The sequence below is a fragment of the Solea senegalensis genome, linkage group LG1 (genome assembly GCF_019176455.1).
Source record: "Solea senegalensis isolate Sse05_10M linkage group LG1, IFAPA_SoseM_1, whole genome shotgun sequence".
Classification (NCBI taxonomy): Eukaryota; Metazoa; Chordata; class Actinopteri; order Pleuronectiformes; family Soleidae; genus Solea; species Solea senegalensis.
In genome coordinates, this window is record NC_058021.1 from 5,084,510 (window position 1) to 5,103,165 (window position 18,656).

The 18,656-nt window shown below is 39.9% G+C and overlaps 1 protein-coding gene across 2 annotated transcripts in view; it reads left to right on the forward strand.

Annotated features, from left to right (window-relative positions):
• Window positions 1–18,656, forward strand: part of LOC122772474 (guanine nucleotide-binding protein G(olf) subunit alpha) — a 61,328-nt gene that overhangs the window by 10,549 nt on the left and 32,123 nt on the right. Inside the window, exons 1-4 of one of the 2 annotated variants that reach the window (XM_044030572.1) lie at window positions 7,354–7,979; window positions 8,273–8,345; window positions 9,400–9,454; window positions 9,618–9,737. In XM_044030572.1, coding sequence (XP_043886507.1) covers window positions 7,841–7,979; window positions 8,273–8,345; window positions 9,400–9,454; window positions 9,618–9,737 — 387 coding nt within the window. In that variant the 5' untranslated portion in view covers window positions 7,354–7,840. Of the gene's footprint in view, window positions 1–7,353; window positions 7,980–8,272; window positions 8,346–9,399; window positions 9,455–9,617; window positions 9,738–18,656 lie in introns of those variants that run through there. The other variant, XM_044030562.1, reaches the window with a different exon arrangement.

Consider the following 18,656-nt stretch of genomic DNA (forward strand, 5'->3'; position numbering starts at 1 on the left):
ACAAAAACCACCTGCAAAGCAGATTAATAGCAAACATGGAGGTTGTACAGGCCCCCAGCCCTTTTAGAATACAAAGGTGCAGCCTACACCCCATACCATCTGGTCCCTTAAATTACATGTCTAACCGTACCTCATCCCAAATGTTGTATTTACAATCAGTGTGTTAAACACTAACTCACAGTTAAATTAAAAATTCCTGCAACAGCACATATATAATAAACCCATGAGATCCTTTAAATCCTCAAACCATGGTCTCAATGAGTCTGCTTAACTGGCTTTATCACCCTTCCCACCCTTGTGACCCTCTTATCCTGCCTCGTGGCTGAGACGACGTCACGTGAATGGTCAGAGGTCTGAAGGAAGTCGAAGTCAACAGGGGGAACAAGTCGAATGGAGTCAATGTCACTGTGATCTCCTCCAAAGGTAACTGAAGTACTGATCGACCGGGCCCAGAACCATTTGTTGGATCAGGTGCATCATCGTTGATAATGTCCCCTGAGAGAACGGAAGCTCTGGTAGTTTTATTGTGGGAGTCTGACAGGACCCACAAGGAAGTGCGTGTCTGGGTGGATTCCTCCTCCAAACCACTCAGTTCATCCCTCTCCCCGGAAGCACTGTGGCCATTAGCATCTGAGAAACTGTCCACTGACTGACTCTCCAGTGTGTTCTTGACAGGGAGGAAAGTCACATCCAATAGCAAATTGTGTTGAACAACCTTGCGATGGCCTGCAGAATCACCGATTTCATACACATGATTAATAGGGTTCCTCTTAATAATTGTGTACACGACCGGATCCCACAAGCAAACTTTTTCTTGCCTCGCTCTCCTTTATTAGCAAGCAGCACAGGGTCTCCAACTTTTAATGAGACACCTTTAGTTCTTTTGTTGTACTGGCAGGCCTGATGCTCTTGTCTTCTTGCAGCGTGCTGTTGAGCAACTCTGGCAGCCTCAGCCAGATATGACAAGCGCGTTTTGGAATAACTGCTGAAATCAGTAACCATAGGGTCGTTCAGAACACACTTGAACTTTATGTCCACTGGAAGTCTTGGAACACAGCCAAACAACAAATAAAATGGTGCGTAGCCAGTAGTCTCATGCTCAGTAGCATTATAGGCAAATATCAGCTTCTGAATCTGCTGTGGCCACTCTTGTTTGGCTCTAAGAGGGAGAGCCCATAACATGTTACCAAGGGTACGATTGAACAGTTCTGTACCACCATTGCCCATAGGGTGGTAGGCTGTGGTGTGAGATTTCTTGATCCCGGACAATTGCAGGAGTTCAGACACTAACTCACTCTCAAAATTAGGACCCTGGTCTGAGTGAATACACTGTGGGAAGCTCTTAGTTTTGCTCCGTGGGTCTCTTATCTCTCTATACAGGATCCCATCCTGAACTTTGAGTGTCTCCCACTGCTTCAGCAGTGCCAAGGACTTGATGTCCATGCCATATCTCTCCCATCTGGAGGGATGTCTCCGACGAGTAACAAAGGGCGCTACACTGGAGATAGTGGGATCAGAGAGCTGGTGGTCCTCCAATTCCAGATTATAACTGCTGGACATAATGAGCTAGATGAGCGGTTCTACATTTGGCGTCATCCTCCCAATCCTTCTGGGATTGCAAGGCAGCTTTGACCTCACTGACACTACAACAACCAGCCACATGTGAAGGGGACTCAGACAGCTGGAGTGCCTGTAGATGCTGGATCTCAACTTTGAAAGCATCCTGAACAATTTCAACTGCTGCACTGTCTACTTCTTCTACCAACCTGTTATATGGTTCCTTCAGGAGACGTTCGCTAATGGAAAAGGTGAAAGGTTCACGACTGAGTGCATCTGCCACTACATTTTTGGGTCCTGGGATATACTTCAGGTCAAAGTTGTATGAGGATTACTTTGCCACCCACCTTTGTTCATAAGCATCAAGTTTGGGATTGGTCAATATATGAGTGAGCGGATTATGGTCTGTCCAAACCGTAAAATCATGCCCCTTCAGCCAGTGGATGAATTTCTCCGAAACACTCCACTTAAAGGCCATGAATTCCAGGCGATGGGCTTGATCTCCTCTGTGACTTACTGAGAGTCTTGCTAGCAAAAGCAATAGGGCGTGCTTTAGTCTGTCCAACAGGTACCTGGGATAAAACTGCTCCCAGTTCATCCAGGGAAGCATCAACAGATAGAATGAAAGGTTGCAAAAGTCTTGATGTGCCAACACAACACAGTTCAGGAGTTCATCCTTTAGCCTGTAAAAGGCTGTGCGCGCACTCGGAGGTCAAATCAGCAGTGGTCAACTTTCGGAACATGCCAGCATTGCGGTTAGTCCGGCCCCTCTTCTTCTGACTCGCCATAACCCTAAACAGGGGCTTGGCAATGGACAAGCAACCAGGAATGAAGCTCTGATAAAAAACACCATGCCCAAAAAGGACTTGATCTTCTTCACAGAAGGTGTACAACCATCCTGCTCCATGAGTGCTGTTACAGGCATGCTTGAAATAACTTCAACTTTATCAGGATCGACTGCTACCCCATTGTGATCGATGACATGACCAAGGAACTTGACTGACCTCCGCAAGAGATGACATTCTTCGGACTTAACTTTAGACTACTCTCCCTTAATCTCTGGAAGACCATCTGAAGCCTGGTGAGGGCCTCCTCTTCAGTGGGAGCAAAGACAAGCAGGTCGTCTAAATAGCAGAGCATACTGGTGAAGTTGACATCGCCAAAGATGCTTAACATCATACGCATGAATCAGCTGGACTGTCACAGAGCCCTTGAGGCATCCTGTTATATTCATACAAGCCAGCAGGTGTTTGTAAAGGCTGTATACTTTTTGTCATCCTCACACATAGGGATGCTATAAAACCCTGAGGTCAAGTCCATTGTGCTGAAGAAAACATTGCCTCCAAGCACCACCAAACAGAATGCTTGGTGAGGAAGTGGATGAGCGTCTTTCAGGGTTCATGCATTCAGCCACCTGAAATTTGTACAGATCCTCAGGCCACCATCCTTCTTCCAAACCATGACAAGTGGAGATGCATATTGGCTGATGGATTTCCGGATTATCCCTTTCTCCTCCATATGAGTGAGTACCTGTCGCAATTGTTGGTAGTGAGCAGGTGGCACTCTCCTATATGGCATGCGGAAAGGGGCGATCGTCTGTCAACCGAATACGATGCACAAATTTGTTTAAATCGCCACAATCAAGTGGATGCCTGGAAAAGATGTCCTCATACTTTTCAATGTGCTCAACAAACTTCTCTTTAGAGCTCAAGTCAGCCTGGCATGAGTCAATGTCAAGATCTCTGAGATCTCTTTGAGATTGTGCACTTGATAGGTTGATTAGATGTCCTGTCCCCCTTTTCACAGGAACTCTGCTGTATACTGAAATCTTCCACTGCGAGACATGGCGACACATCAGCAACCTTAACATTACGCTTCAGAGTGATTGACTTTGTTGAGAGATTGGTCATTTTCAAGGGAACCATCGATCTCCCCACATCATGGTAATAACCCTGCCAACAAGAACATCCCTCGGCCTGGACTTGGAGGAACTAGGTTCCACAATTATTCAATTGTTCAAACATTCAGCTTCCTCACTCAGCTTTCTCACAACTTCCACACTGGGTGCAAGCCATGGAGCCAGAATCAACCCATGCCCTTTAATTCAGCCCTGCCACCTAGTAAAAATCTCTCTAAAATCTGTACTATACTTTACACTTCTTCTCCCCTACCTGTGACTATTATACTGCATGTTATCATAAGACAGAACCAGCACAAATGACATACATTGTCTTTTCCTCATGATGAAGCTATTCAACATTATACAAAATATATAAATAAAATGACCATTCCTCACAACTTAGTGGTGTTTGCAATAATCCAATACAATTGCATCATTCTACAAAGTGACATAATGCACAAAGAGAACTTTAAGTGCAAGAACATTTTAAATGTAATGTTTGTACTTTTACTTCAAATGCAGGACCTTTTCTTGACAATAGAAGGGTGGCATAATAAGTTGTGCAATGTACAGTAGTAACAAAGTACATTTACCCTTCACTGTGTTCTCAATTACAAATGTACAATAGTTTCCCTTGACTATGTATTTGAGGAAGAGCTTATTAAAAAGTACAATATTTTACTCTTAAAGGTGGAGAAGTAGAAATAAAACAAGCATAAAGAAACAACTACATATCCCATCTTCATACTGTGCAATGGAAATATTTATTTGATGTAACCAGTCTTAAATTTTCTCTGTGTCGTGTTCAGTGAAATGAAGACCAGGATGCAATTCTTGGGTTTCTCAGTCTGTATTATTCCACAAAAAAACATGCACTCTTAACATAGCTCTTAACTCGTTCATATTTCAATAAACCAATCCATTAACCACATTAATCATAATGAAAGTGCATCTCCATACCTGTATTATTCCACAAAAAACATGCAGTCATTCATCTGCTGCCATCTGATCACAGATTCCATTTGTAATTGAACGAAGGACTCATCAGATGCATGCAGGACATTCTCTCTCATCCATGTGCACACATACGTACGCACACACGCGCACATGTCTGTTTTATCAGAAAACTGGACAAAAGGGAAAAAAGCTACTCTGATTTGCAAAGATTGGCATCAGTGCTGGCCATAGAAAAACCCACATCAGTCCAGTATTTTAGTATTAAAAGAAGTAAGAAGTAGGGACCTCTAATGGTGAGACTGAAGATTGTAATAAGTGGAAGACTCCTCCAGTCATACTTCCCTTTCCTAAGCAATCAAGGAACCACAGTGGCTTTTATGCACTAGAAAGATTTTTTTTTATTTTTTGCTGAATAAGCTTTTGCTTCAAAATGAGGAACACACACTGCTTGGTTTGTCCATTCAGGCCACTGTAGAGAGATGGCAGTGCGAGATGGCGGCCTTCATAAAGCAAGGTCCCTCCCTTGCAATATAGAAGGATAATCTTGCGAAGATACACATACAAAACTAGTCAGAGAGAGAGAGAATTCAGAATGAGACAGGTCAACTTCATACTGAGTGTCCTCACTTTTGGATATTGTCCATAGAGAGTTTACCCACTTAAATCCAGATTGGGATGAAGTCCCAGAGACTCCAGTGTTTTTTTCCTCTTCAAAAACATGTCTTTTTTCAGCAACACTATGCCCTATTTCAGCAGTTCTCATTTCTCTTTTTATACCAAGTACCACCTGAGAAAATATTGAGCTCTCAAAATAACACCAATATTGTAAAGATTAAAATCAATTATGTCAATTATTATTATTTAAGTAATTACAAAAAAACCCCCCAAAAAACTCTGGTCAGAATTCCTGAGCTTCACTCCAATCACATACCCTGGTATAAACAGTAGAACTGTATTTCTGATTTTCCTCTAAGTACCACCAGAGGAAGCTTGCCCATAGTATGAGAACCATTTATTATACAGCTTTTAAATTGTATTTTAAAGCAATTGTACATCTACATATGTTTAATTTCCCTTTAGTGCTTGGAGTGTGCCGGTACTCTCTGGTACGCAGCACCAATTCTTCTTAATTTAACTATTTGCAGTACAGGCACTTTTATTTGTGTACTTCCTTATTATTATTATATATTATTATTCGCTTATTTCTCAACAGAGTATTTTTTCCAAGGGTGCACTACGCGATGTGACATTCATCCTTTTTCTCGCGAGACTTTAGTGTTTGTTTCTAGTGTCTTGAATTTTAATTTTTATTGTTAAAGAAAGGCAGTATCTACTTGAAGTGTTTGTCAAATTTGTCATTAATTTTTAGTTATAGTGTAGTTCCTGGAGGACAGCATAGTAATTGTGAATAATCTACATCAGGGGTGTCTAAAAGTCAGATTTGATAATGTGAAGATTCCCGGGGGCCTATGGTCCCTTCAGACCTTTTTTTTTTTTAACAGTAAAAGTTACATACAAATGCACTGTTTTAGAAATATTTTATTTTCATTGCCACAATTATCATTTTTAAATGGCAATGTAACCAAAATTTAAGCCATGCAGGAGTGAATAAATGAAAAAATAATCTGCCTTTCTTTCACATTTGGAGTCAGATATCATAATAAAAGGTGAATGCATGAATCCCTCTGTCATGGCTGGGTTGCAAACCCCAGACTCTGGATTCAAAGTTCCTGTCCCAGTCCATCTCTTGCCACAAATAATACATTATAAAACAGTTGGCCCGCGGGTCGGGATTTGGACATGCCTGATCTAAATAAACAAGTTTGCATAAAATGTAAGAGATTTTTTTAATGTAGACTACATATTTAAATAAATACATGTGAACATCACTAACATCTTTTATTTCCTGAAAAAAATAAATCATAATTTAGTGTTTCAGGATGTAGTAACACAGACATACATGCCTCATATGGATAAGGGGACTTCACACACTGTGAAATGGCAGAAAACACTACACTGAGTTATAATGGTAGCTCCAAGATTAGTTTTATGTAAGATACACATTGATAAGTGAAGCCCAGTGCACTCAATCACCTAGGTTATTATAGTTAACGAAAAAACTAAAATTTAAAAAAAAAAAAATTCCGTTAACTGAAAGAAAAAGTAAAAAAACAAAAAATGTAACTAACTGACACTGAATTGTGTTTACAAAAAAAAAAACTACCTTTGTTTTGCCTTTCACACTAACTTTATCCAACCTCAGCAGTATGATGTGCATTTTGTACTTCAGGTTACTTTCTTGTAGACTATTATATTTGATTTAGGGATGGTTGTTCATCTGATACATCTGATTCATCTAATACATTTTTAAACGACATATTTTGTTGGGTTTTTATGACACAATACGATCTCTTTGCATCTTTCACCTGGCAAATGCTGGATATTACAAACCGTCCCCTAAAACTAACACTAAAACTATTAAAACTAAACTAAAACTACCAAAAATAAAACTAGAAAACTCACTCTTAAAACTAATTAAAACTAACTAATTTTAAAAATAAAAACTAAAACTAATGAAAAATACAAAACTATTATAACCTTGTCACTCTCAGACATAGACGCACACACACACGCACACAGAAACACTGTAAATTGGTTGCCAGTTTGGGTCAGGGCCTCCTCTCAGAGGGAGGAGGAGGGGAGAGGGAGGTGGACCAGGAGAGGAAGAAGAAACACAGCTAGTTCCTGTCTCAACCAGCAGCCGTAACTAACTACCACTATTTCGCCACTTACTCTGCTGACTCCTCTCCCTCTGCTCTGCCACACACGTTATAAAATACTGGTTAATGTTATAATTTAACGTAGGTAGGTAGGTAGGTGGGTAGGTAGGTGGGTTTGTTTTCCACCCCCTCCGCCTCCTCCTCGTCGTCGTCGTCCTCCTCCTCCTCGGTCCACGGCTACTTCCTGGTGCCACAGAGAGAGGCAGTGCTGAGTTAAAGAGGCAGAAATGCTGATAGAAATTCAGATAGAAAAAAAATACAGAGAGAAGAGAGGGGTTGGAGCCACGATTGGAACAGTTGACTGGATTCCCAGAAAATGAAAAAGCCTCTCTGTCTCTTCTTGTTTGTATGTGTTTTTCGGGGGGGGAGTGTTCCTCTGTTTCGCCGAGTCGCCATTCTTCGTCGGTGTGTAAACTACCAGGCGCTGTGGATGACGGTTGGCTGCGGCTGAAGCGGAATTGTAACGGGGAACGTATTCCTCCCTCCGACGGAGAAGACTCCGAGAGATTTTCCCCGGTTTTTTTTTATTTTACATTAGCCTCATTCCTGTGTCATTTCAACCCACAGTGTCGGCCCGGCTGTTATTCTGTGCATATATACACATACCGTTTTACGATTCCACAAGGAAGGGTTAGGGCGACGGAAGATGGGTTGTTTGGGCAACAGCAAGACTGAAGATCAACGCATCGACGAAAAGGCACAGCGAGAGGCAAATAAAAAGATAGAAAGACAGTTGCAAAAGGAAAGACAAGCGTATAAAGCCACACACAGGCTGTTATTACTGGGTAAGGCTGCTTTATGTGTCACAGTGCTATGAGAAATGTAAGCTAACCGTAATCCTTGTCGTTTACCGAACACGTAGCCCCATTTGACAGCGCTTGCAATAATATGTCATGGGGGTGGATATTGATGGAAGCGAAGCTCCACCAGATCCGTCATTTAACTGGCTTCATTTCCACAAAAACATGTTTTTGTTTCTGCCGGAGGTCGGGAGGGCTTTACGCTAAACAAAATGTCCCCCTTTTCTTTGCTAACGTTGGTGACATTTTGTGTATTTTTGTGTGGTCTGTCTTCGAAGGTGCGGGAGAGTCCGGAAAAAGCACCATTGTGAAGCAGATGAGGATTCTACACGTCAACGGCTTCAACGCGGAGTGAGTGTTATTCACTTCGCTTATTCAAAACAGCAACGTTGCCGGTTTGAAATATGGATAGCAGTGCTCATTTTCATGGCTTCCCTCTTGGTGAATAACACTGTCGGAGACCACAGCAGAGCCTGTGAATGGATTTTCCCCAGGCACTGCAGCGCCTGTCGGGCCCAGTATCCCATGCAAAGCAGCTAATACCGTTCCCCTCTCTGTTCTCCTCCTCCTCCTCCTTTTCGTGCACATGTACAGTTATCATACATACGTGATGATCTCAGTATCACACAGATGCCAATTAATTCACTGTTTCCTGTTTCATGTGAGAGGGTGAAAGGTTGTGATCGACACAGGCCTATTGATGATTTGTTTTGCTGCAAGGCCTTGCATGGCATTGATCTTACCAGTGGTCTATTTTAAACAGGCCTAGTACATGTCCGAGTCCTGTAACTGCACAAAATCTTCCTTTTTTATGATGTTCAAGTGTTTTTTTAAAAGAGGAGGCTGGATTTTAGAGGACACAGACACAATGCTTTTTTAAAAGCACAGTACAGACCTATAACAAGACTGCTCAGTTTCCCACAATGTCAATACACATCTGAATCCAGATCTGCATCCAAATCTCAACCAAAATCATATTTTTTTCCCTTGGCCCACAACGTACACCCTCAAAAAATGCCATCCAAATTCATCCTTTATTTTTCGAGCTATGCTACTCATAACAAACAGAAGTGGCCAAAAACATAACATCTTTTGTGGATGTAAAAATGTCTAGATTACAGCACATATAACACATATATATATATATATATATATATATAGATATAGATAAATCTATATATATATATATGTGTATGTATATATGTATATGTGTATAATATATATATATCTATGTGTATGTGTGTGTGTATATATTTACTTTACCTTTACTCCATCTTCACATATTACCCCAACCTTATGTATGATTTAAAATATACTCTACCCGGTCCTCTCTTCATGGTAAATGTGATTGTGGTTTGTGTTTTTCTGACTGCTATCTCACACATGTGTTCTGTTCCTAATGCAGAGAAAAAAAACAGAAAATCCAAGATATTCGGAAAAACGTGAAGGATGCCATAGTGGTGAGTTTCATACACTTTCCTTTCCCAAGAAATGCTCAACCATTACCACTGCATTCCCATTTCACCCATTATTATACAGACAAACAAACAGAGTTTCTGGGCCTGTATTCTCCTGTCCTAATGATTGTTGTTTTTGTTTTGTCCCACAACTTCTGCTTTATAGACTATAGTGTCTGCGATGAGCACTTTAATACCCCCTGTACCATTAGCCAACCCAGAGGACCAATTCAGAATCGAATACATCAAAAGCATAGCACCTCTCTCTGACTTTGACTATTCACAGGTAAGACATTCATTAAGGTTATATTTGTGTGTGTTTGCAAATGTATGTGACAGTGAAACATGGGCTAGAGTGTGTGTGTGTGTGTGTTATGTCTTTCTTGTGTCTGTGATGGTATGTGTTGAAAGCATTTTGCTGTTGAAAGGCTAACTGTATTGGTCTTGGTGATATAGCTCAGAGATGTCAGAGCTAATTTTGCTATTATAGGTCTGATGTTGCCATTTTTGAGAAATTAGGGCTACATCCATGCAATGTTTTCATTTGAAACTGACGTTTTCAGATGAAAACTGTCTGCATCCAGATGAGTGTTTCAGCTCTGTATTAGAAATAACCTACATCCATTCTGACGCAGCTGGAAATGAACATCATAGACTTGTTCAGATGAACTGGGCGTGCACATGCCAAATAAGAAAAGCTTAGATTCAGCTGCTATTAATGAGAATCAACAATGGAGAAAAGTAAAAACAAAGATTTCTGTTGTATTTCAAATAATAAGGTGAAACTAAAACTTGAGTTTTGACCGAGCTTTTCGTTCACACCTGACAGTGGAGTTGTGGCCAGTAAGAAGCGATTAAGAAATGAATGGAGGTAATGTCATCATCACTTTCAAAAGTTGCTTGTCCAGACTAAAATGCTGTCCCTGAGTTTTGAAACCAAGATGAAGCTCATCAGCTCTTTCACACTTTTCGGGTTAGTGTTGACGAAAGGCTTATCTGGAGCACAAGTAATGCGTTCAAAACAAAAATGGAGTAGTGTAGCTTTAGTGCTTTTTGTGACGTTGTGGAGTCTTAAGAAGAATGCTAAAGGTATTGTCCCTTAGTTTGAAAGTTAAGAACTGGAACAACAAGAAGTTTTAAATTTCTCTTGGAGCCAAAGCAGAAATAGTTTGTGTAGATTTGAATGCAAGTTGGAGAGCATGGGATTCTTTTAACTGCGTGATCAGCCATTCAATAGCGTGAGGTCATGTGTTGGAAATGTAGATAATGTTTTACATAATTTTGTTAAGTGTTCCTTATTTGACACTGGTCATGCGGTTCTGTCAAACTAGAGTGACAAACTAATGCAGAGTTATACACTCATGAAGATTTGGATTTTTGTTATAAGTGCACTTCTGTGGGAACCAAATAAAATTTTTGACACACTACTAGATCAATCTTGTGTTGATGTATTCATCAAAACATTTGCTTTTGGTATTATGTTCTATGTTGCTTTTTTGTACACCAACACCCTTTTTTAACTGAAACTATTCGATGAGAGAAAAGCAGTATTGATAATTGTTTGTTTTGGGGTAATTTTACAAGCACAAATGTCAAAACCCCCCACATTACAGCTTTTATAATATGAGCACTTGCAACTTATCTTTGTTTGATATCATTGCAAACTGAATGGCATTTAGTTTTGGACTTTTAGTCTGACAAATCAAGACTTTGATTGAAAATTTCGCCCTGGGCACTTAGTGATTGGCATTGCTTGACTGGGCAAGCAGTGGGTTTGTTACGTTCTTTTGGTCCTTAGGTCTAATCCATACCATCCAAATATTGCTGCGCCTTGTCTTGTCCTTGCATTGCTACTTCAAATCTTTCAATTATGTTTTCTCAAGATCCCTCAAAAAACTTGCTGTAATATCACTTTGAAAGGTCCATTCAAAGGATTTTGGTGTTAATTTCTGACCAGGGCCCACAGTGAGTTTGTTATCAGTGTTAGCAGTAGTCTGTGCTGCTGCTGTGATGTTGTGTGAGGGCCGGGGCCGTGGGGAGAGCTGGCGTTGAGTTCCCAGGCCTGGCCAAGCCAACAGGAACAACATGGCTCTGTGTGGAGTGTCTGTGCTTGTCATCAGTCTCGGGTTTCACTTGTGCCGTGGGTGTCACCACTACATTGTCACTGGGTGCCACCAGGCATGATATCCAATACAACGACTCAGGAACACGGCCAATCACAAACCTGTGGCTTTCACCTGTTGGTGCTGTTTTGAAAAGTGGAAACACATTTTACCTGGAAAACGTTTTGGCAGATGATGTCTTGGTGAACCAAAGTTTGTTAATTTCTAAATGAAAGGTAAAAACCAACTCTTGAGAAATAAGTTACAATTAAATACATTTAGTAGATATTACCTGCAAGAACTGGATGTGTGAATGCAAGTTTCTAAATCATTTGAAGGAGACACTTATTCTGACTTTAGCCTGCCAATTTCCCAGGCTACGACCATACTTCTGTGCTTTCATTTAAAAACTTAATTTTCAGAAAAAAAAATCTACATCTACATAGGCTTTCCAGCTATGTATATACAAAAAAATCAGCATCCATATGAACACACCTAAACATGTATATCACTCGACCCTTCAGATACACTGCATGCACATGCCAGTATAAAGTTTAAACAGGCATCTGTCTTCTGCAGTTGTTTGCTTAGTTTGAGAAATTACTATTAACCAGAAACAACAAGAGTGAAAAGTAAGAACAAGGAATTTGGTTGTGAGACTGACACTGAGGTGAAACTATAACTAAGTGGTAGTGGATGTTTTTGCTCAAAGCTGATAGTTCCGTCATGGCCAATATGAACCAGTCAGAAAGGGAAAGCAGGCAACTGCGTCATCATTTTCAATGGTCTGTTTCTGCCTATTTAGACCAAAATATAGTTCCGGAATTTTCGTACAGAAATGAAGTCCGTAGCTTTTTGAAATGTCATGTGTTTTTAGTGGTCTAAAATGTTTGGCTTTTGGTTACTGCTCTTTAAAACATTAACAACTGATTCTGTGAGAATGTAATACTGTACTCTTTTGGTAAAGAGTGTGTGTATTACAGTTAAATGATTCATTCTCTACCTTCTGTGATAAAGTTGTATTATACTGCTTTTCTGTTATTGGTGTTACAGCATAATGAGTGAAATAATTGCTTTTTTGTATCTAGTTATATAGCAATACCCGTGTATTGACTATGACTCATTGGATATCTGTTGTTTCGTGAGGTCATTCGATGTGGCAGTGTAGTAAAGTTTTTTTCCAGTCCTAAAAAAGTGAGTCTGAGACAGGACACCATTGTGGTGTGATGTTTATGGTTATTCAAATAAAGAGGGGACTAGCAACAGAGCCATGGCTTCATGGTGTTGTGATCTACTGCAGATTTTATTGGTAGAGAAGTTGGTGTCACTTCTCGTATAAATTGGATTTCTACCCATATGGTTTATTGATATAAAATTATGACATTTACTGTTGACACTGCTGTCTAAATTAAAGGTAGTATCTTTTTGCCAGGTAACATTATCAGATTTTGGTGAGTCAGTTCAAACATTACTGGTTAGGCCTGGAGATATGACCAACACACCCTAGTTTGTTTTTACAATAAAGTGAAAATCAGGTGAATTTTTTCTTCCAATTTGAAAATGTTTTTTGCAGGCATTTTTGTGATTGCAGATCTTTGTAAGGCAGTTGTTTCCACTTGTCCTTTTATTCTAAATGACATGCTCAGTTTTGACGGCTTTAAATCTTTTTTATCCAAGCAATCTCCAAACTGTTTCCTCCAGTAGTTTGAAGTAACCAGCACCCATGGAAAAAAGAGCACATTACAAACGGTTGTCCACGCAAATAGAAACAAATGCCAATGTAGTAGCCACACTAGCCACCCAACGGTGTGTATCAACTGGAGTGGAACAAATTCAAATAGGACTCAGTTTTGCACCATGTATCTTTCTCTTTCCCAGAAGCCTTTTCCATTTGAAAGCAGGTCATGATAAATACTGTAAAACCATGTGAGATTCACTAATTATTCTTTTACACACAACAAACATCCAAGGATTTGGTCTCCAAAAATGTTTTCCTTTTATGTTGGCTTACAGATATGGATTACATTAAATTGTTCCACTGCTCCAGAGTATCAAGCCTCACCCTTTGTGAAGTGATCTACTTTGTGATTAGGTGCAGAATTACTGGACTGAAAAAAGTCACACACTTGCATACTTTGTTGCACTTTTTTTAGCTTGAGTATGACATGCATTCGCTGCAGCATCACTTTGATAAGCTTATGCAGTGTCGTCCATGAACTTGTCTTTTCCAGCACACCCCAAAAGATTCTCAGTGGGGTTAAGGTCTGGACTCTATGGTGGCCAGTCCATGTGTGAAAAATGATGAATTATGCTCCCAGAACCATTCTTTCACAATTTGTGCATTGTCATCTTGGAATATGCCCGAAATCCTTGGTCATTCAGTATATTTAGGAAGTCATCTGACCTCATCTTTGAGCACATAATGTTGCTGAACCTATACTTGCAAGCCCTACCTCTTTAGGCTTGAAATATAGACACTGTTACTTCTATTTTAATTTCCTTAGCTGGGTTTGGCTGGTTAAATTTCAGCAGTCACCCATGAGTGTATATCTTTATTTATCTTCAGTTAACATGCCAACCTATACACATGACTTACTTACTATCAGAGAATGTGACCTGAATTGTGCTCCTTTTTTTCTTCACTACCATGAACGCTAATACCTCTATACCATTACTTTTGTTGGTAACTTTTATGCTGGATTTTCCTGTACTCTGAAAAGGTAGCCCATCTGCTGCGTGACTCTTATCTTACACAGATATCCTATTCAAATGAGGTGATAATGCTAGCTTTGGCTGTGAATATCTTCCTTAGAGGACAATTCGATATGTATCTAGATGCATGAGCTATGTCAGGAGTCATGGAAGATACGTCTTATAAAAGAAGGATATTATTCAATGCAGTACATTTCTGTGTAATATGTTGACATTCATTTTCAATTGCAAATTAAAATGAGCCAAAATCCATCTCCACTTACCTTCAAATGTTTCATAAAAGACCAGAGAAGCTTATGAATGTATTTATTTTCCTTTTTAATAACACATTACTGATTTCTGCCAACTGGTAACTGCCTAATTGTTATTGGCTGTACTTGGGCACAGTAAGCTTTCATTGAAAAGTTAATTATCGTTAACAGACCGGCCACATAAGTCATGTCTCAGGACCAGGTCACAAGTATCTAATGGCCCTTTTCCTCTATGGGCCCGCCTTTCCTCACCTCGCCACGACACAGCACAGTACAGTTTAGGTTGCATCTCCACTACAAAAAAAGTACATACTCAACGTGGGCGTAGTCATCACTGCGTGACTTCGTTTTACATGCAACACACACAAACTAGTGACTTGTAAAGCAGTTGTTTGTTGTTTGTATTTGTTCAGTACTTCCTCCATGAAATACAGCGGCAGTGTTGTGATGCCGGTCGCAATCTGCAGTGCTGTCGCTAAATACACCAGACTCCTCGGTTAAATATCGAGATTTTAGATTAACCCACATTTTAGGATTGTTAAGTAATTTTAACTGAGTTTGGCACTGTTCGGCTTGATTTATGTGTCGGACGTCTCTTCCTGTGACTGCAGTCTGACGACGTCACACATAGTACCTACTCACCATGCTTGGAACCTCGCCAGAGCAGGTATAGTACCTGGTACCACAATTGTAGTGGAAACGCAACTTAACCGTGCCACGCAAGGCGAGTAGAGCCAGTGGAAACACGCCATAACATAGCTACTTGTGACGTCATGATGAAAATGCACAAATCAATTTATCGATAATCATTGAGAAAATTATCAGACAATTGATCGATAAAGACAATTAGACACCAGCCACGGGGGCACATCCAGTGAACACCTAGTGTCGGTCCCAAGCCCGGATAAATGGGAGGGTTGCGTCAGGAAGGCCATCTAGCGTAAAAATCTGGTGATCCACTGTGGCGACCCCTAGGGAGGGAGAAACCAATAGAAGACAGAATCTGACATGGAAAACATTTCACTAATCTGAGACAGACTTTTCAAAGCAAGTATATGTGCATACAAAAACATGTTTATACTAAACCTTTCTTATATTGAAAATGACAGCATATTATAAATAATTAATGTAATTGAATTATTGCCCAGCCCTGATCTATTCCAGTGGGATGAGATGAGTTTGTTGATGTTGATAGTCTGGCTGGCTTTGTACAGAAGAATTAGAGGAGATTGACTATTGTTGTACATTTTGCTTAAAGGCCAAAGGTCCCTTCAAAACTGTAGACGGAAGAATTCCAGTGTCCTGTTTTGACTGAAGATGCAAATTGTTTGCTTCACATCCTTGTTTTGCTTAGGTGATTGAATTTTGTCAGTTTTTGTCTGCATGATCTATATGATTTATGTGAAATACTACTTTATGCACACACACACACATACCCAACTTCATAAACTCTGACACAAACACAGAAATTCTGTTCCAGCAGAGCCATCGGAGAATCAGCATCTCATGGCTGCTGGTGGAGTGGTGTTGAACTGGGAGGAGCAGAGGAAAGAGTTAAAAAAGCTTGTGTTCAAGCAAATTCCCTTCTGGACTCTTTCTGTGTTATCAGTTCCTCTGTAGGGCACTGCAGCACACACTGCATTTATTCAAAGGCCTAGTGTCACACGCCTCTGTGGAAAAGAGCCCTGAGGACCATACTCTGCCTTTTTTCCTCCCTTCTTTGCCCCTTCCACTCTTTTCCATCCTCCCTCCATCAAGTCTCAACACTTAGTAGCTTTGTCAGGCCCTTCTTTGGGTTCTTCAAGCCCTCCTGTGTCTGCTGGTGTAAAAATTTTGCTTTAACTATTAGCAGCTGAATGTAATCAGTACTGTTGAAACTCACTGATATTAGTTAAGGTGTGCGTTAAAGTTGGACTGTCCCAGAAGTGGAAGCAAACAGAGGATAGAGAGCAAATATGGCCCCAATCGTCTTTGTTAGTTAGAGTTTGCAGCAGGTAAAAATGTGATATTATTATTACAGGAAGCTGAACCGTAGTTGTCAAATTGAAAATAATGTATGACTGGCCCTGACACATAACATGACAGCATAAAAGTGTTATTCCTGACATATGCCTGAAAAGTTATATTTATCGGTAACAAAAAAGTAAACATCCCTCTCTCTGTGAGACTTTCTCTGAGGACTGGACCAGTGGATTTCCTCCATGTTGAACTTAATCACCGGATCTGCCGAGAGGAGCTCTCCCGAAGCATGTGATCATTTATCAGGCTCCTTCTCCCTTGCTCTCTCTGGTTCGGGGCTATTTTCACCCTCTCCTCAGTCGGAGCGCAGAGCCAGTGCTGAGTGCAGAGAGTCATGTGGTGGTTCCAGGCTAGAGGAGGAGCCCATCTGAAAGACGTGCACAGAGAGACGAGAGATATTAGCCCAATCATCTTTGTTTGGGGCATACAGCGAGTCCTGGGAAATGTCTCAAAGTCATTGATAAGATGTGTTCCCCTTATAATGCTCCCCATTGTCCAGGAGCAGGAAGTCAGCTGAAGCACTGAGACTATGTATAGTCATTTACAGCACCAGACCTGTGGATGGATTTTGCACAGCAAAAAAAGCTTACTATGTCTGCCTATTTCTGTTTTGTTTTACAATTTTTGCTGAATTTGATCCAGTGCTAAGCTATATTGAAGCATTGAAGTGCTGTGCCTTTTGTTGCTTGAGCTCAGGAGAGAGGAAAGAGCTTGTGACCAGAAAAGTCACAAGTTTGATTTCAGCAACCGCTAGATAATTGTGTATCGAGAAAGCGAATGACAACTGCTACAGCCGTGAGGGGTGTAAATGCAGGGCTGCAAGTTCATTGATTTTCATCATGAATGAATCTGCCTATTATTTTCTCGATTCTTTGATCCATTAATTAACTTTACTATAATTTTACTGCAATGTAAACCAAGAAAAGATGTGACATGATCACACATAGAGCAAGTGGAATGATGACTTAAATATGACAGTTTACAAAATGGAAGGCAGCTCGAGTGGGAAGTGATTTCATTTAGTCTTATTACTATACACATTATTATACAACCTTTTTGATACCGTTTATCAATAATGATTATGATCTGTAGTTGCAGATGTGATATTTCTATGATCTGTGATTTCTGTTTTTCTCTTGGAAGTAGAGCTGGACAATAATACAGTAACAATAGATCGTGCAATGTAATTTTATCCAATTTCTATGTTATATCTATATGCACTGTGCAAATCAATATGAGATACAACATATAATTGCTATAATCTCTTTTAACATTGGTATTATCACAGATGTGTGAAGTCTTATGTAAGTGGTTTCTTCAACTTTCACTCAGGAGCACAACTTAATCTTTAATTCTGATTCTGATACTTTAGCAACTGATTTGAAACGTTGTTTTTACTGTGATAACATGTTTGGTCTTATTGTCCAGTCTTACATGAAAGGTAATCAAAAGATGGCTCCACCACTAAAACCACTAAAATAAAATATTTACAGTTCAATGTCACTTTTCAAGTAGAGGAATAGTTGGACATTATCAGGCATTCAGCTTTATCTTTGAGAGTGGTATCAGTTTCATTTAAAGCCTGATAACAAGGATAAACGGAAATGCCTTCTCCCAATTTAAGAGAAACTAAAAACTCTCTCTCTAGTCAGCACATTATATTTTACTTGTTTAATCCAAACAAACAGAAATAGAAACAACAATTACTAGTTTTTCTAGTAAACTGTAGTGTGTAGCTTAAGCTTATCCCGCACAGGTTGCCAAAAGGAGTTTGTAAGTATGGGTGTCAGTGTGCAGTAGGTCAGCCCCGTGTGTATCAGCTCGATCATACCAAACCTGACAAACTCCAGGAACTTAATTTTATGAATTAGTAGATTATGTTTTGCAAATCATGAAGACAAAAAAGATATTATGATTTAAAAGGAACAGCGATCTTTAAAAATACCCAGATTCATGGATTGATGTATCACTGTAAAATGAATAAGTTTATGGAACACACAGATATTACATTCAATAAGATAATTAATGGCAACATGTTAAAAAAATATGATGACACTGTGTGAAGGTTTGTTTTTTTGTGTGTTGTTGTGTACATTATTTTATGTAGAATACTTTATGATG